This window comes from Notolabrus celidotus, chromosome 19, assembly GCF_009762535.1.
Source record: "Notolabrus celidotus isolate fNotCel1 chromosome 19, fNotCel1.pri, whole genome shotgun sequence".
In the NCBI taxonomy this organism is placed as follows: Eukaryota; Metazoa; Chordata; class Actinopteri; order Labriformes; family Labridae; genus Notolabrus; species Notolabrus celidotus.
Genome location: NC_048290.1, coordinates 13,163,156 through 13,177,627, shown reverse-complemented (window position 1 = coordinate 13,177,627; position 14,472 = coordinate 13,163,156). Strand labels below are relative to the sequence as shown.

Genomic DNA, 14,472 nt, shown 5'->3' with positions numbered 1-14,472 from the left:
TTTTAAGGAGAACTTGTACATTCAACTTCTCTTATCCAGAGAAACTTTGCTTTCACAATCTTGAATAGGAAAAGTTATACATTTCTTTTGAGCACAGAGACAAAGACCTTTAGGCCTCATTTTTAAATCTTTTTTTTAAAGAACATTATTGTACATAAGATTAAAATGAATCAGCATTTACTTTTATTATTCTTCACTTTGGGACAAAGTAGATCTCTCAGTAAAAAGCAACAGACACCATTAGGAAATCATATCCAGACAATATAGTAAATAAAATGTGCTAATACTTGATTCATGTCAAAGTTCTTTGAAAAATATTATTTCCATATGTTGCACCATTCTCCTTCTTACATAGCAGCTATGCCAAATACTGCCTGTGTCCTGAAAACTGCCCTGGCTTTAGTGTTAAGCCTAAGGGGGGAGGAACAGATGGACATGGGGAAGCTGAGGGGGTCACAAAACTCTTAGTACCATATGTCACAGTCTTCCAATTCCCACCATGCAATGCTTTAGGCCTGCACTGCCACATAGAGTTTTTATAACTGTTTTTCTATCAGTGGATGTCAAATCAGTTCACTTCACTCATACAGTGGGTACGAAAAGTATTCATACCCCTTCACTTTTTCTACATTTTATGTTACAGCCTTATTCCAAAATGGATTAAATTCTTTTTTTCTTTCCCTCAAACATTTTACACACAATACCCCATAATGACAAAACAAAAAATGTTTTGTAGATTTTTTTTCAAATGAATTAAAAATAAAACATTCAAATATCACATGTACATAAGTATTCACACCTTTTGCTCTGAAACTCAAAATTGAGTGCATACTTTTTTCACTGATCATCCTTGAAATGTTTCTACAACTTGATTGGATTCCACCTGTGGTAAATTCAATTGATTGGACATGATTTGTAAAGGCACACACCTGACTATGTAAGATCCTACAGTTGACAGTACATGTCAGAGCACATATCAAGCCATGAAGTCAAAGGAATTGTCTGTAGACTTCAGAGATAGGATTGTATGGAGGCACAGATCTGGTGAAGGGTAGAGAAAAAATTCTGCTGCATTGAAGGTCCCAAAGAGCACAGTGGTGTCCATCATACGTAAATGAAAGAAGTTGAAACCACCAGGACTCTTCCTAGAGCTGGCCGCCAGGACAAAATGAGCGATCGGGGCAGAAGGGCCTTAATCAGGGAGATGACCAAGAACCCAACGGTCACTCTGATAGAGCTTCAGCGTTCCTCTGTGGAGATGGGAGAACCTTCTAGAAGGACAATCATCTCTGCAGCACTCCACAGATCAGGCCTTTATAGTAGAGTGGCCAGATGGAAGCCACTCCTCAGCAAAAAGCACATTAAGGTTTGCCAAAAGGCACCTAAAGGACTCTCAGACCTTGAGAAACAACATTCCCTGGTCTGATGAAACCAAGATTGAACTCTTTGGCCTGAATTTCTGGAGGAAACGAGGCACTTCTATTCATCTGGCCTATACCACCCCTACAGTAAAGCCTGGTGGTGGCAGCATCATGCTGTAGGGATGTTTTTCAGCGGCAGGAACTGGGAGACTTGTTGGGATCGTGAGAAAGATGACTACAGAGAGATTTCTTGACGAAAACCTGCTTGAGCGCTCTGGACCTCAAACTGCAGCACAGGTTCACATTCCAACAGGACTACGATCCTAAGCACACAGCCAAGATAACAAAAGAGTGGCTTCAGGACAAGTCTCTGAATGTGCTTGAGTGGCCCAGTCAGAGCCTGGCCTGAACCCCGATTGAACATCTCTGGAAAGACCTGCAAATAGCTGTGCAATGACACTCCCAATCCAACCTCATTGAGCTTGAGAGGATGTGCAAAGAAGAATGTGAGAAACTCCCCAAATCCAGGTGTGCAAAGATTGTAGCATCATACCTGAGAAGACTGGAGGATGTAATCACTGCCAAATGTGCTTCAACAGAGTATTTAGTAAAGGGTCTGAATACTTGTGTACATGCAATATTTGAGTGTTTTATTTTTGATTAATTTGCAGAAATTTCTACAAAACATTTTTCACTTTGTCATTATGGGGTATTGTATGTAGATTGTTGAGGGAAAAAAATAATTTAATCCATTTTGGAATAAGGCTGTAACATAAAATTTAGAAAAAGTGAAGGGGTCTGAATATTTTCCGTACCCACTGTAAATAGCAGACTTTCTTCATTACTGATTTTTTAAATACAAATTATAAAAAAATATAAGTTAATTACACCTATAAAAATATCCTTTTTATAACAAATTATTAAAGAAAATTCCATCCTAAGTATTTTGATAATTATACATAATTAAAATACATTCAAAAAGTTATGTTAAACATAATCATAGTTGTTTTCTATCTGTCAACTAGTTCAACTGAGTACTTTTTTTTTTACTTTAAAGCCCTCGGGCACAGCCTGCAGTAGCCATTAATTGGTGAGCTGTCACCAAGTTAGTTGGACTAACCCTGGAGCAGTGCTTGTACAAGACAGATCCCAAAACTGCATCATTCAGACTAAAAAGACATCTGCAAGAGGAAGAACACTTATTTCTAGCTTTTGAGAGTGAGCCAGCACACTTGCTGCTCTGTGAGGCCTCCTCTGCCCTGTAAAAAAAAATTAGCATACAGCTGATGATCTGTCCCAAGGGTGAAAAGAGCTCGCGAAAGGACTTTGGTTTTTAAGGGGAAGGGCCCCGCAGGCTGAATTGCTCCACTCCCTCATTGTCCTCTTTATGTGGACTCCATATGTCCCTCTAGCGGCAGGTGATGCAGTGTGACCTCTGACCCTGCCTGCCACTTGTGTGGGTGAGGGTGAAGTTGTTTTGTTCACACCAATGCTGTTGTCTAGACTGTTTGGCTACAAGATAAAAGAAAACAATGAGATGTCTTCTTAAAGTTTTGAGCCTCTGATGGGGATTACTCTCTCCCTAATTCAGAAGAGTAGTTTTTAATAACTTGTAACATGTATACTCATGCAATTATATTCTGTATGGCTCAAGGAGACCTTTTTAAAGGAATCTAAATTGAATTGTTAACTAAAACTTTTCCCATAGCTTTGTCTTAAAGGTTAACAAATGTCAGGTTTATACAAGTGAATAGAAAAGGTCCCATAAAAAATATAATAAATAAAATTAACTTCATTTACTGCCATATCGTTAATCAATTTTCTGTTTTGGCTTCAAAAGCCTCCAAGGTAAGTCTTTTTTTTTTTTACCACATTCAAGACAAAGAATCACTGTGAAGAGGGTGATTAAATAACACTCTATTTATTTAGTTTTAAAATAGTTTCTTTTTTGTTCTAGACATTATTTTAAGGAAGTCAAGGGCTTGCAGAAGCAACAAAATAAACACATTTTTGTTAATTTAAAATACTGACAGTAAAATAAAATGAAAAACAAAAAAAAGAACAAAAAAAGAGAGCAAGGCTAAATTACAGGTAATGAGGATAGTATCTGACATGAGGTTAAGGATGTGACCAAACATGCTTTGTGCAACCATAGTCAGGCATCACTGCCTGAATTTTCTACCAAACATCTGTTACTAAAGGACATGAGTATTGCTAACATTTCATTAAGATCCTAGGGAATAGTAGCAGTATGGGGTTTGCAAGCAGAAGTGGTCTTGTAAAATAATAGTACAGTGATAGCGGCATGTAGTGGGAAAAAACTGGCCAAAGGAACACATAATTTAAAAAAAATCATTATATACACAACTGTATCTTACGTTTGAAACTGAATTTTTGTGACCATAATAACATAAAACACACTTACCTACAAATCAATAGATGCAGAATTTTGGAGCAATTTAAAAAAAAAAAAGAAAATTTAGAATTGGGAAAGGAAATAAAACTTGAAACATAAATTCCATTTAGGCTTTGGTTTAGTTCTTTATATTTAGTTCTTCCCTTCCCTTCTGTGACCAGCAGAAGTAAACAATTGTGATTCTACAATTTGCAAGCATTGTATAGAAGAGTAGGTGGTATTCCATATGAAATTTAACAAATACTAAGTTTTAAAACAGTGTTTAAAGTTAGATTATTGTTTAAAAAATACCAGCATGATTGCAGAACTGCATGAAAATGAAATAAGACCACAGGGAGGGAGAGGAAGCAGGCCCTGTGAGGCTCAGGGTAAAAACAATTCATACAGTAAAAGCCTCTTCTACTACTCCCTGACATGTGGGCACAAAGTGTAGCCCACTGTTGCTCCTCTTGTGTATGCTAAATCCGTATTTATTATTAAAATATTTATTGTTGAGATAGTAAAATCCTCTGCTATGTAAGGTAAAAGAATAAGCTTTATACGATTGTAAAAGAAAATAGTGCACATTTCAAGGCATTCAGGCCATTTTGCTTTGCAGTATTCAATGGAAAAGACTTTCCTAAGTTGTCATAAAGGGGTCCCCAGAGGATTAAAGGTGTTTGCTTCCACTCAGGATGAACATGCAAACAATGAGTGCTCCCAGTCATACATTCACTGATAACTACATCACCTGTAATACTCGCAGACTCTTATCCACAAAATATGTCAAAACGATAGTAGGTTTATCCAAAGGTTCTTACTGTCAACACAACCAGCATTGCATATAGAAGTGCTGTGGTGAAAACAAGCCTACTTTTTGAGTGTTTGTATCTTTTCTTCAGGGTTTCAGTTGAACCAGTGGTTTTCAAATAACTGGAATTTGTTATTCTAAAAAAAATGCTGTGGATTTAAGACATTTTGTAAAATGCACTCTTAGTTTGTGTTGAAGAGTTTGACATACATAACTACAGCTTGTAGCTAGCTTTGCTCTGTACAACCTCACCAGTTGAAACTGAGGGACAATACTGCGTCCAACCAAAGAGTAGTCCTGTAAAAATCATCCTCTTTATGTGTCCAGATTACAAGAGATAAAAAAGGTAGTACAGGTAATCTTGTCTAAAGGCTGGTTTATACTTCTGCGTCGATCGTACGCAACAGTAGCTGACGCAGACGTAAGCACTACATACTTTTGCATCGATGTGTTTGTGTTATGCAGCAATACTCCCCCTAAATGCTTGAGGGCAGTGTGGTCTTTCCGCTAGTCGTGTCGCCTGTTTCCGGCCCTGCTACGTTTTCTGTTTACTTTTTCACAGCGATTCGGAACGTATTATGTTAATGTAGAGTTGATACATGTTGCTGTTTATCATACAACAATGCTTACATGGAAGAATAGTGAGGACATGTCATTGGGGGAGATGAAATACAAAGCCGATGTGCTGGGATCCTGGAAGTGCTGTAAATGCGGAAAATACAATGCCGGCGAGCGGACAAATCACAGGGCCGCGTCAATTTGACGCGTACGTACATTTTGGAGGAGGTGCACGTCGACCTATGCGTGTAGGATACGCCGTCGATTCGACACAGAAGTATAAGTCAGGCTTAACTCCTGACAAAGCACAAAACAAGTACTTTATAAATATATCAAACTATTTTCTTTTAGATAAACTAAAGCCTTACCTGCCAGTACAGATTACAGGCAGTACCTTTGCTGGGCACAGATTTAAAAAAAATCAAAGCTATAAATCCAGACGGACCTAGTTGTTAAACCAGTGGTGAGACTTTTGAAAAACAAAATCGACCTTTGATGAGTACAAAGCAAACTTTGCAATCAACCTATTGTCTCCTGAACAATAAAAAAAAAGTTCCAGCTGCCGTGTTTGAGTTGACTGCAGGTGAAAGCAAATAAACCTCAAAATTAAGTCCAAAAATATGCCATTCAGAGTCTGTATAGTGAAGCAGATCCACAGCCATGTCGTGACACTGACCTCAAGCAGCAACATGTTTTCACTATTGAGCTTGCAAGCACATAACACAAAATGTCAACTCACAGCCATTATTGAGGGGTAACTGAGGTATTAAATAAAGAATATTGCTATCATTAACAGATAAATTACCCTACACACTTTTTCACCTGCACTTGAAGCGCTGTGCCATTTAATTACATCTAAATCCAAGCCCAGATCAGGGAATCACGTCAGTAGAATGGCTCTGATACATGAGTATTTAACAGAAGGTTGTAACAGAAACAGAGCCCTGTAGCATGAAGAGTCCATGAGCAGTTACAGGCGAGGCCGCGACCAGAGGAAGGATTTCAGCCATAACAATGAAGGCAAGGCAAGGGGGATGAGGAGTGAGAGGAAGAAATGAGCAGTCTTCAGTGTACAAGTTGATTAAGGTAGGTATTTGTGTCCCGCATCCTCGTCCAGTGTGAGGTCCACCACTTCAGGGGGGGACACCCAGTTGGGCTGAGGGGAAACAGTAGTCCAGAGCTGGGGTTGATTTGTGCTGTTTAACTGCTCGACTGAATTATCTTTCCAGGAGGACAGACTCTTTATCACACCTCCACATGGGTGAGCACATCTAGATTTAGAAACAGAAGACACTAAAAAGCTTAATTTTATATTTAAAACCAGATTGGACAATTCACTCTCATTAAAGGTTACATTCCTCCCGCACAAAGTGTTTACCTTGCTTTCTCCTGCACTCCAACTATTTCTACCTCACTGTCAGAGGAAGCGATGTTAATCTGGCCCTTGTTGTGTTGAGAAGTTTCCTTGTGCGACAGCTCTGCCTCCACGTGGCCTGAAACAAATGAAGAGGAACAGAGTCACACATTGTGAGGGGCTACCAACTAGTAGAGAGCTTTAGGCCTCGCTGGAACATAAAAGACTGCAGCTGCTTTGACAGACAAAAAGAACACAATGATGAGTCTGACACTTAGCTTATTAGATATGGCAGGGAGTGACACACTGGACAAAACATAACATTGTGGACTTTAGATTTGAGTTTTGATGCTGCCAGCTAGTCAGTCAGAAAAGGTCAATTTGTTGTTTTGAAGCAAGGCGAAAGAAGACTTTTTTTATAGCACCAAGCCAGAGTGAGGGAAAAGGCAGTTGTACTTCAAAAAGGCGTCGTGCTGGGTTTAAAAGAAGACCGTCTCCCAACATAGCGTGTTGTTTATTGATGACACCCATGCCTCTAAATGTCCTCTCTTCACTGAGAGGAAATTATCAGTTTGGATATACCGGGTTTGTAACTGACCTGAGATAGAGCTCAGAGCTCTTATACACCCAGAGTGAGCAGTCATATCCTGGCCTCTGTGTGTTTTTAGCTCATGCTTTATCACCGTGGGCCGGACGGTCTCCACACTCATACTCTCCTGGTTAGAATCAGTGTCTGAAATATCATAGTGACCCACTACTGGAGGCCCGTCTGCAGGAAACAAAGAAAACACTTTATTATTCAAATCATGCCTGGGAATAGTAGGACTGTTTGGACCCTTCGTGCTGCTAACTGCAGCCTCTATATGAATAAGCACACGGAAAACACATCCAGATGGAAAATGGTGCAACCATACTTTGACTCTATTTTAACGCACTGGTCCTGCTGAAAATCATCAACAATGACAGGGCCATTTTTCAACGCTGAAGTAGTGAGGCTTTTCTTCAATTATAATTGTGTTTGTACAAATGAACCTCTCGCAGCATTTTTTTTTCCTCTTCATTTATTGCTTTTAATATAATACCCATTCACATAAAAACTACACTAGAATATAGTCATTACAAAACACTTCAAAATGATCATAACCTGTGAATGAAATTTTTTATCAGGTAATTAAAAGGCCAAAACAACACAAGAAGTGGAAGAGCAAGAACATGTATCTTTGTTCTACCCTGTGAAAGGAGTCCCTGTGAGATAGACACACACACTAACACAGCTACCCAGACATATCTATGCTGTGGGTGTGTGTGTGTGTGTGTGAGAGAGAGAGAGTGCATGAGTGAGGGCTGGTCTGGACAGCATGTACTATGACACAACGCTGCCTATGAATAGCTGGTCAGCCTGTAATAGAAAGGTACCGGGGTTACCAGAGAAACTGATTTAAAGGCCATGTATTAGAGATAGAAAAAAGGACTTGTGTGAACCAGGATAGCTCTTTGGTAAACAATAGACTGTCCTTAGTGTTATTTCTAATGCGCAGTGTGTGATTGTAAGGGCTTACTTTACAAGGTCGATTTAAAAAGTAAAGTCAACCATAACACATGTAGTACAACAGTCAGTGGACTCATTTTAACTAAAGATGGCAAAGTAATTATTAGGTCTGTACCCAAATCTGAATAGCTGTTCAAAACACACCAAACTCCTCTGTTGCTCTACAAGAGTCCTACATTTTACCTGAAAGACACATTTCAACATCAAATGTTCAAACACTTCTATCAGATTACATTATTAATTATTGTTTTCATTTTAATTCAGACTATGGTGAGTAGGACCTCTACTGGTGATTTGTTCCCATTAAAACCCTGTGGACTATGAATCTACAAATTAGCTAGTGGGCTGCTCAGCTTAGGGGTTTTAGAGACAAAGTCCTTTATTACAAGATTGTTTCTCCAACCTTTACAGGTAATTTGGCTTTACTTTGTGACCCATTTTGTCAAGTTGCCATGCCTGCTGTGCTGTTTTTTCTCCTCATCTGTGTGGCACAGCTCAGTGATTGTTTAATTTGACTAACAAAACCAGGGTGGACTTGGTAGCATCTTGACTTTGGGTTCAAATCATTGACTTAGAGGGGGCAGCCCTAATAACTACGCAACATGAAACCAAAAACAGAATATTCACACTATTTTTGAAAAAAATGGAAGGCCAACAGAAAGTAAATTAATACAAAATGTCCCATCAGTTACCATTTATCAGCATGAACAAAAAGGTACACCTTGCACACATGCTGCTGATGAAAATAATTTGGCCTTGCACATTCTATATACTAATATAACAACATGCAAACACGCTGGGAAGCTTCCAGCTTTCAGTTGTGTAAAACTGACAGTCATAGGGCTACATATAAACATACAGAAAAAGTAACACTTTCTTTTTAAACATTCTAACTATTAGTATGATTAAGCCAAAGATTCTCCCAATTATTTTGGATGGCATTAGCCACAATGTGACACTTTAGTCATCCTCATCAGCAAAAGTTGTTTGAGGGAGAGGTTAAGGAGAAGTGTTTCCACCTCAAAGACCACAGGATCTGAACCAGAGAAGGCCACATGATCACTCAGATCAGTCAGTTTTTAGGACGTCAGTAAACACTGCCATGCACTGCACCCCAGCCGTTAGTAACGCTGTGTTTGATATCTGTATTTTTCAGTTTAAAGTCAAGCTGTGGACACAGGCCAAGCTGGCAGACCAGTGCAAAAAAAAAAATTGACTAGGCGAATATTATATGAGTGAATATTCAAGGCTGTTGACATTGCAGCTGGTAGCCACAACACAGAAACCCATGCTTCATCTGTGATCCCTAATCTACACACAGGCTACAACGAATAACCATTAGGACTCACTCCTCTCTCACTAGTTTCTTGACACTGCACAAATGCAGCAATAGCAGCAAATGTAAAAGAAAGGCAAATTTTAAAAATGTAAACACATCTAATCTGAAAACAAGAGACGTTGTTGGTTAGCAGTCTGTTCATAGTTGTATAGGCAAATCTATGATTAAAATGGTTCAATGTTAGTAAAGCTATGCCACCAAAATAAAAGTTGGGGTATCATTTTGAAAGTCCTGAACAACTTTTAGGCTTAATGCAAACATAATTCAGGAAAAGAAAGGGTTATGTGAAAAGTGGAACCTAATTTTAATTTGATGCTCTATGTATCATTACCAGTATGAAGTCAGAATGACAAGGCACATGCTATTAAGCAGCAGCACCCCACTTTATAGCACTATCATGATGGCTGCTAATTGCTGTAATGCAATGTCTGTATAAACGACGTAATCAGCTCCTTGGCCTATGTGTGTGTGCGCAAACACAGCTGCTCAATAAAAACAAACACGCCAAATATTAAGCAGTAGAATGAGAGCCCTGACTTGAGAGTCTATAGAGATATGCCCTGTGTGTCCATGTCAGAGATTCAGCAGAAATCAAACAGGTGAGTTGAATTGTTCAGAAAGTCAAATCTCACAGTGATTCAGTGTCAGCAAATGCACTGAGTCTCAGGTCTTCACAGAGTCCAGTTTGAAGCAACAGCTCAGTCTCAGCTGCTGTTGCTGAATCCATACATTGACCTTACGTCATAATTCTTCATAACCAATGCTGTGATTTCTGAAACTATTTCTACACTTGGTAAGATCAAAGTCTGAAACAGCATGAAGTGAACTAGAGGTGTAATCTAAACATTCAAGAGGCCAGGGTCTGGAACAGCTAGATTTCCATTCTGAGTGGCCACTTCAGGTAGGATGTTGTTGTTGTTTATGGGGGTGGGGGTGAGACTGTTGTTCTCTCGAGCCAACATGTAGGCCGCCATAGTCTCCGCAGACTCTGACGATGGCAAATAGGAACTGGGTGGGGACAGGCGGCCCCCCTGTTGCTGCCCCTCGTGGGCGTCACTGGAACGTTTGGATGAGTCGTTGTCCGAGTCCAGGTGTGCGAGTTTTTCCATCCAGATGCGGAAGCGCTCCTCAGTCTGGCGCTGCATCACAGCAAAACGAGTCATGGCCTCCTCCAGGACGCTGCCGATGCCATTCCTGTCCCACGTGCCGCTCTCCAGCAGCCCATGAATCTGGGCGCCCACTCTGGATCTCTCCGTTGCACGTCTGAAGCCAGCTTTAAAGACATTGAGGCCAAGCCATAAGAAAATACAGTAGCACGGTCATGCTTCGGAGTTGGACTTTTTGCATTTAAGAGAAAATGAGTTCGTTTTTGGTTACGTGCAGATCGACTCTTTTCATGCTAATGGACTACATCATGCAGTTGTAGCACTCAAATCTGTGTACGGGATGTAAAAATGGTTGGAAAAATTCATATAGTAAAGATCTCTAAAGTCAGATAACTGGATGTTTTGGGTGACAGTGATGGTGGTTTGGAAAATTTGTTACTGAAGACTCGGGGCAGTAAATGCTTCCATTTTAGGCCATTAAAAAATATGCCTAACCTTGTTTCTGTTACAATAACAACAACCTTCCAAAATATGTAGGAAAAAAATCTGTAAAATACCTCTGCTATACCTGAACACAAAATGAAACCTAAAAAAAAGGTTCAAAATGTTACACAAACTTGATAATTATAGAAAAAAAAAACTTAACAACAAATTTTATGTATCTGAATTAAGTGGAAAAAATGGCCTATTAGAACTGGTATGAAATATAATATTTTATAGAGTTAAAACAGACAGTTATACAACAACTGCAGCGGCAGACCAAAGCCTCTTTGAGATCACATTTCTTGTAGTTACTTATAGAAAACTCAACTCACCCTAGAGATTTCTACAATCATCAGGTAACATGACGTTTACGGAGTGCAGAAAAAAGATATGCCAACAACACTGTCAGTGTTTACTCAGTATAGACACACTGTGCCTGAATTTACAGTGCAGCCATCCTCAGTCATAGCTTCATGCATCACTGTGTTTTAGTAGATTATGAAAGATATCTGGCTCATTAAAAGACCCATTATAGAGGAGATAACCACCTGTTTTTGTTTCAGATCTAAAAATTCTCCTCACCTCCTGTGTAAGCAGAATGACGCGTATGATAGACCAAACGCTGCCGGCAGAGAAATAAAGCAGGATACACTGACTGTGCCTTGCAGCTAAAGCTAGTACAGTGTGAGCACACACCACTGTCTATTCAGGGCAAAACAACTGTGGATATAAATGGCTCACTTGTTGAATTGCAGAAACCACAATATAGGTTAGATAACCAGAACATGGTTTAGAAATCATTTGATGAGTTGAAGAACGTCCGAAAGACTTCCACAGCATGCAGATGACGGGATAGAGCACCAACAAAACAAATATTGTTTAACTACAAGTGACAGGATATGGACTCTTCTAAAAACAAAAGATGAAGTATCTAGAGACAAGGTGGATGAAGACCAATGATGAGTGTGACAAAAAAAAATACACAAAAAAGAAGGTGACTGATAAAACAAACAAAGCAGTGCTCTTTCTAACTGGTTATAACAAAACGTTTTTACAGCCTTAATATGCGTCTCTGTTGCTTGTAAATTTTCAAAAAAAATGCAATGTTTAAAAAAGCAGGCTGAGGTTTTAAGGAAGCTCTGTTTTTGACTAATCAGTTTTGGTTCTCAAAAATGTAAGCCTTAACTTTTTCCTATTATTCTGAATATGAAATATAATGTGATGAAATGTTATACATAGAATTAGAGTGGCTTCAACTGTTACCCTAAACAGTGGTAGTAATACTGTTAAGCATGTTTAGAGAACACTAGGTGTTACCTGAAATATCTGTCTTGATTGTCTTGCTACCTCCTGAAGTGTCATCGTCGTCATCCTCAGATGAGCTGGTGCTGGAGTCACATGTGAGCTCGCTGTCACTTGTACTGCTGTCCTGCAGCAGGTTATACTTCTTCCGCGCTGCTGCTTCCCGTTTTTGCCTCAGCAAACGCATTCGCTCCTTGTGTTTCTGGCTCCGGTGACCTTTCGCTTTTCCCAGCTTGCCGTTTGTTTGTTTTTCCTGCCCTCCCGCTGCGGCCGAGGTGGGCTGGCAGCGGTTCTTCTTTGCAGCCATTGCATTAGGAGGCATCTCGCTCTCTGAGCGTGATCGCCGGGACTTCCTTCCCCCTGTGGAAGCGGCAGATGCATGCCTTCCTGCTGCCTGCCCTGGTTCATTCGACGCCTCCATGTTGCTTTCTTCTTCTCCTGCAGGAGTGGCACCTTCTTCCCCTGAGGAGAGTGTGTCTGAGTCAGCAAGGTGTCCGCTGGATGAGGGGGACAGCATGCAGGGGTTTGAGGAGTCACTCTCGTAGATATGACGAGATACAGGCTTATCACTCCCCGTGGACGCATGCTGGGACTCCGGGGAGTCTCTACGGAGTTCCTTCATCAGGCATGGCATGGAGAGGAGACTCTGTTCACCCTCTGTATTCAGGGGGCTGTCTCCCTCCTTTTCCCTCGGCGGTGAGCTGGTACTTGTGGTGGTCTCTGTTTTCAGGTGGTCATCCTGATCTACCTGAACAGAAGCTGTGGCTGATTGTGCTTCATCAAGGCACTCTAGTGAGCATTCGGCATCAACAAATTCCTCTGCCTTCTCTGAATCAGCCATCTTCATGCAAGTTGAGCCCAAAGCCCAAAGGTCCAACCAACATGGACCAATGTGCCTGGACAGGAGCTCACCTACCAGATACAAGACAAATTAAAATGATCAATGTACAGTGTAAACCTTGTCAGTTTTACAGATACATTTTTATATTTCACAAGGCAATTTTACATTGTACGAATGTTTTTACAATGTAATGCCAACCCAGCTATTTGCAACTAAGATATCATTACGAATGTAGCATGAGTTACCATATTAATTAATATATCAACAGCTAAATCAGCAACTCAATGTCTTTGTTAATCAATACACAATCTGAATATTTTTACAACAGTTCCAAACTAAAGTAAGAAATTTAAATATGCAACCTAAGATCTCCACTTTAACAAGTTTCAGAAACATGCTTTTTGTATACCATCTCCTTCCTGGCCGTGCATTAAACCTTTGATTATTTTAAGTACTTTGTTTGCTACTAACTTTGCACACTTCATAAAAGTATCCCCGTTAGTTTATACAGCGATATTATCAAAATGGCAGTGGACATAATGCTAAATGAACTTAGCTTGCTTTAATGGCTGCTAAAGTATACTCTAAATGTTGCTCTATATTTTAACTATATGTCCCACTCAACCAGTTTCATGCAACTCAGTTAAAAGCTCCCCTTCAATAGCAATTAAACGAGTGTGTAATAAAAAGCCTTCCTTTGCACCTAGTGACTTTAGTTAGTTATATCTTTAGCTATCCGAGGCTAGCAGCCTCCTTAACAGACACTGATTTTAGCTGCGTAGTAAAGCTAATCTCGGTCATAACCTCATACTCTGCAAAACTTGGCGAGGGGGAAGACGGCAAGTCATGCAAAACGTTCATGTTGCAGACCATCTGCCTTGCACGAGCCTATAAATGGAAGCAGTACCGAGCGGAGGGGTAACAAGCAGGTTAATGTCAGCAGTTAGCTTAAAGCTAACGGTGTCTCTGTAAAAGCGATAGCTAACTTAGCATCTCCAACGGCTACGATGGTTACAACTTACCGCGGCGTTAATTGTATTCCTCTTTATCCACTGTTAGACTTTTTGACATCTTCGATAACGTGTAGTCCCTTTGATTGACGATGCATAAACAGTGCACTTATAAATAAACTTCACTTCTTAAAAACTTGGGAGAATTTAAACGTATTTTGGCGCAGTCAGTGTGCTCGCACCTTCGCGAGCCCTGTTAGCTGTTAGCTGTTAGCCGTGTATTTATTTAAAATGTCTCCATCAGTCGTCTATCTCTCACAAAGCTACATGCGTCACTTCCGGTCTTTCCTTCACGGTCGAGTCATGCGCCCCTGTAGGCCATGAATGAAACACTCGTCCAGAGGAGTAACATAATCCTAAGGC

General features: G+C 40.1%; 1 protein-coding gene across 3 annotated transcripts; it reads right to left on the bottom strand.

Annotated features, from left to right (window-relative positions):
- Window positions 1-3,266: 3,266 nt before the first annotated feature.
- On the bottom strand, window positions 3,267-14,472 carry c19h18orf25 (chromosome 19 C18orf25 homolog). Of its 3 annotated transcripts, XM_034709432.1 has the most exons (5): window positions 14,122-14,363; window positions 12,274-13,170; window positions 7,078-7,248; window positions 6,504-6,618; window positions 3,883-6,396 (listed from the first exon to the last, which is right to left on the bottom strand). In XM_034709432.1, exons 2-5 carry the CDS (start codon window positions 13,103-13,105, stop codon window positions 6,207-6,209), a joined length of 1,308 nt encoding a protein of 435 aa, XP_034565323.1. In that variant the 5' UTR covers window positions 13,106-13,170; window positions 14,122-14,363; the 3' UTR covers window positions 3,883-6,206. The 3 variants fall into 3 exon arrangements, with proteins under 3 accessions (XP_034565325.1, XP_034565323.1, XP_034565324.1); XM_034709434.1 differs by lacking the exon at window positions 7,078-7,248 and having other exon boundaries at window positions 3,267-6,396; window positions 14,122-14,401; XM_034709433.1 differs by lacking the exons at window positions 3,883-6,396; window positions 6,504-6,618; window positions 7,078-7,248 and adding an exon at window positions 8,383-10,640 and having other exon boundaries at window positions 14,122-14,472.

What these genes read in the sequence shown, in the direction of transcription:
- c19h18orf25 (XM_034709432.1), bottom strand. Translation starts at nt 13,105, where the DNA reads ATGAAGATGGCTGATTCAGAGAAGGCAGAGGAATTTGTTGATGCCGAA. An exon ending in AGCTCTGAGCTCTATCTCAG is followed by an intron (nt 6,619 to 7,077) that starts GTCAGTTACAAA and finishes CATTTGTTTCAG; the next exon opens with GCCACGTGGAGGCAGAGCTG. An exon ending in GGAGTGCAGGAGAAAGCAAG is followed by an intron (nt 6,397 to 6,503) that starts GTAAACACTTTG and finishes TTCTAAATCTAG; the next exon opens with ATGTGCTCACCCATGTGGAG.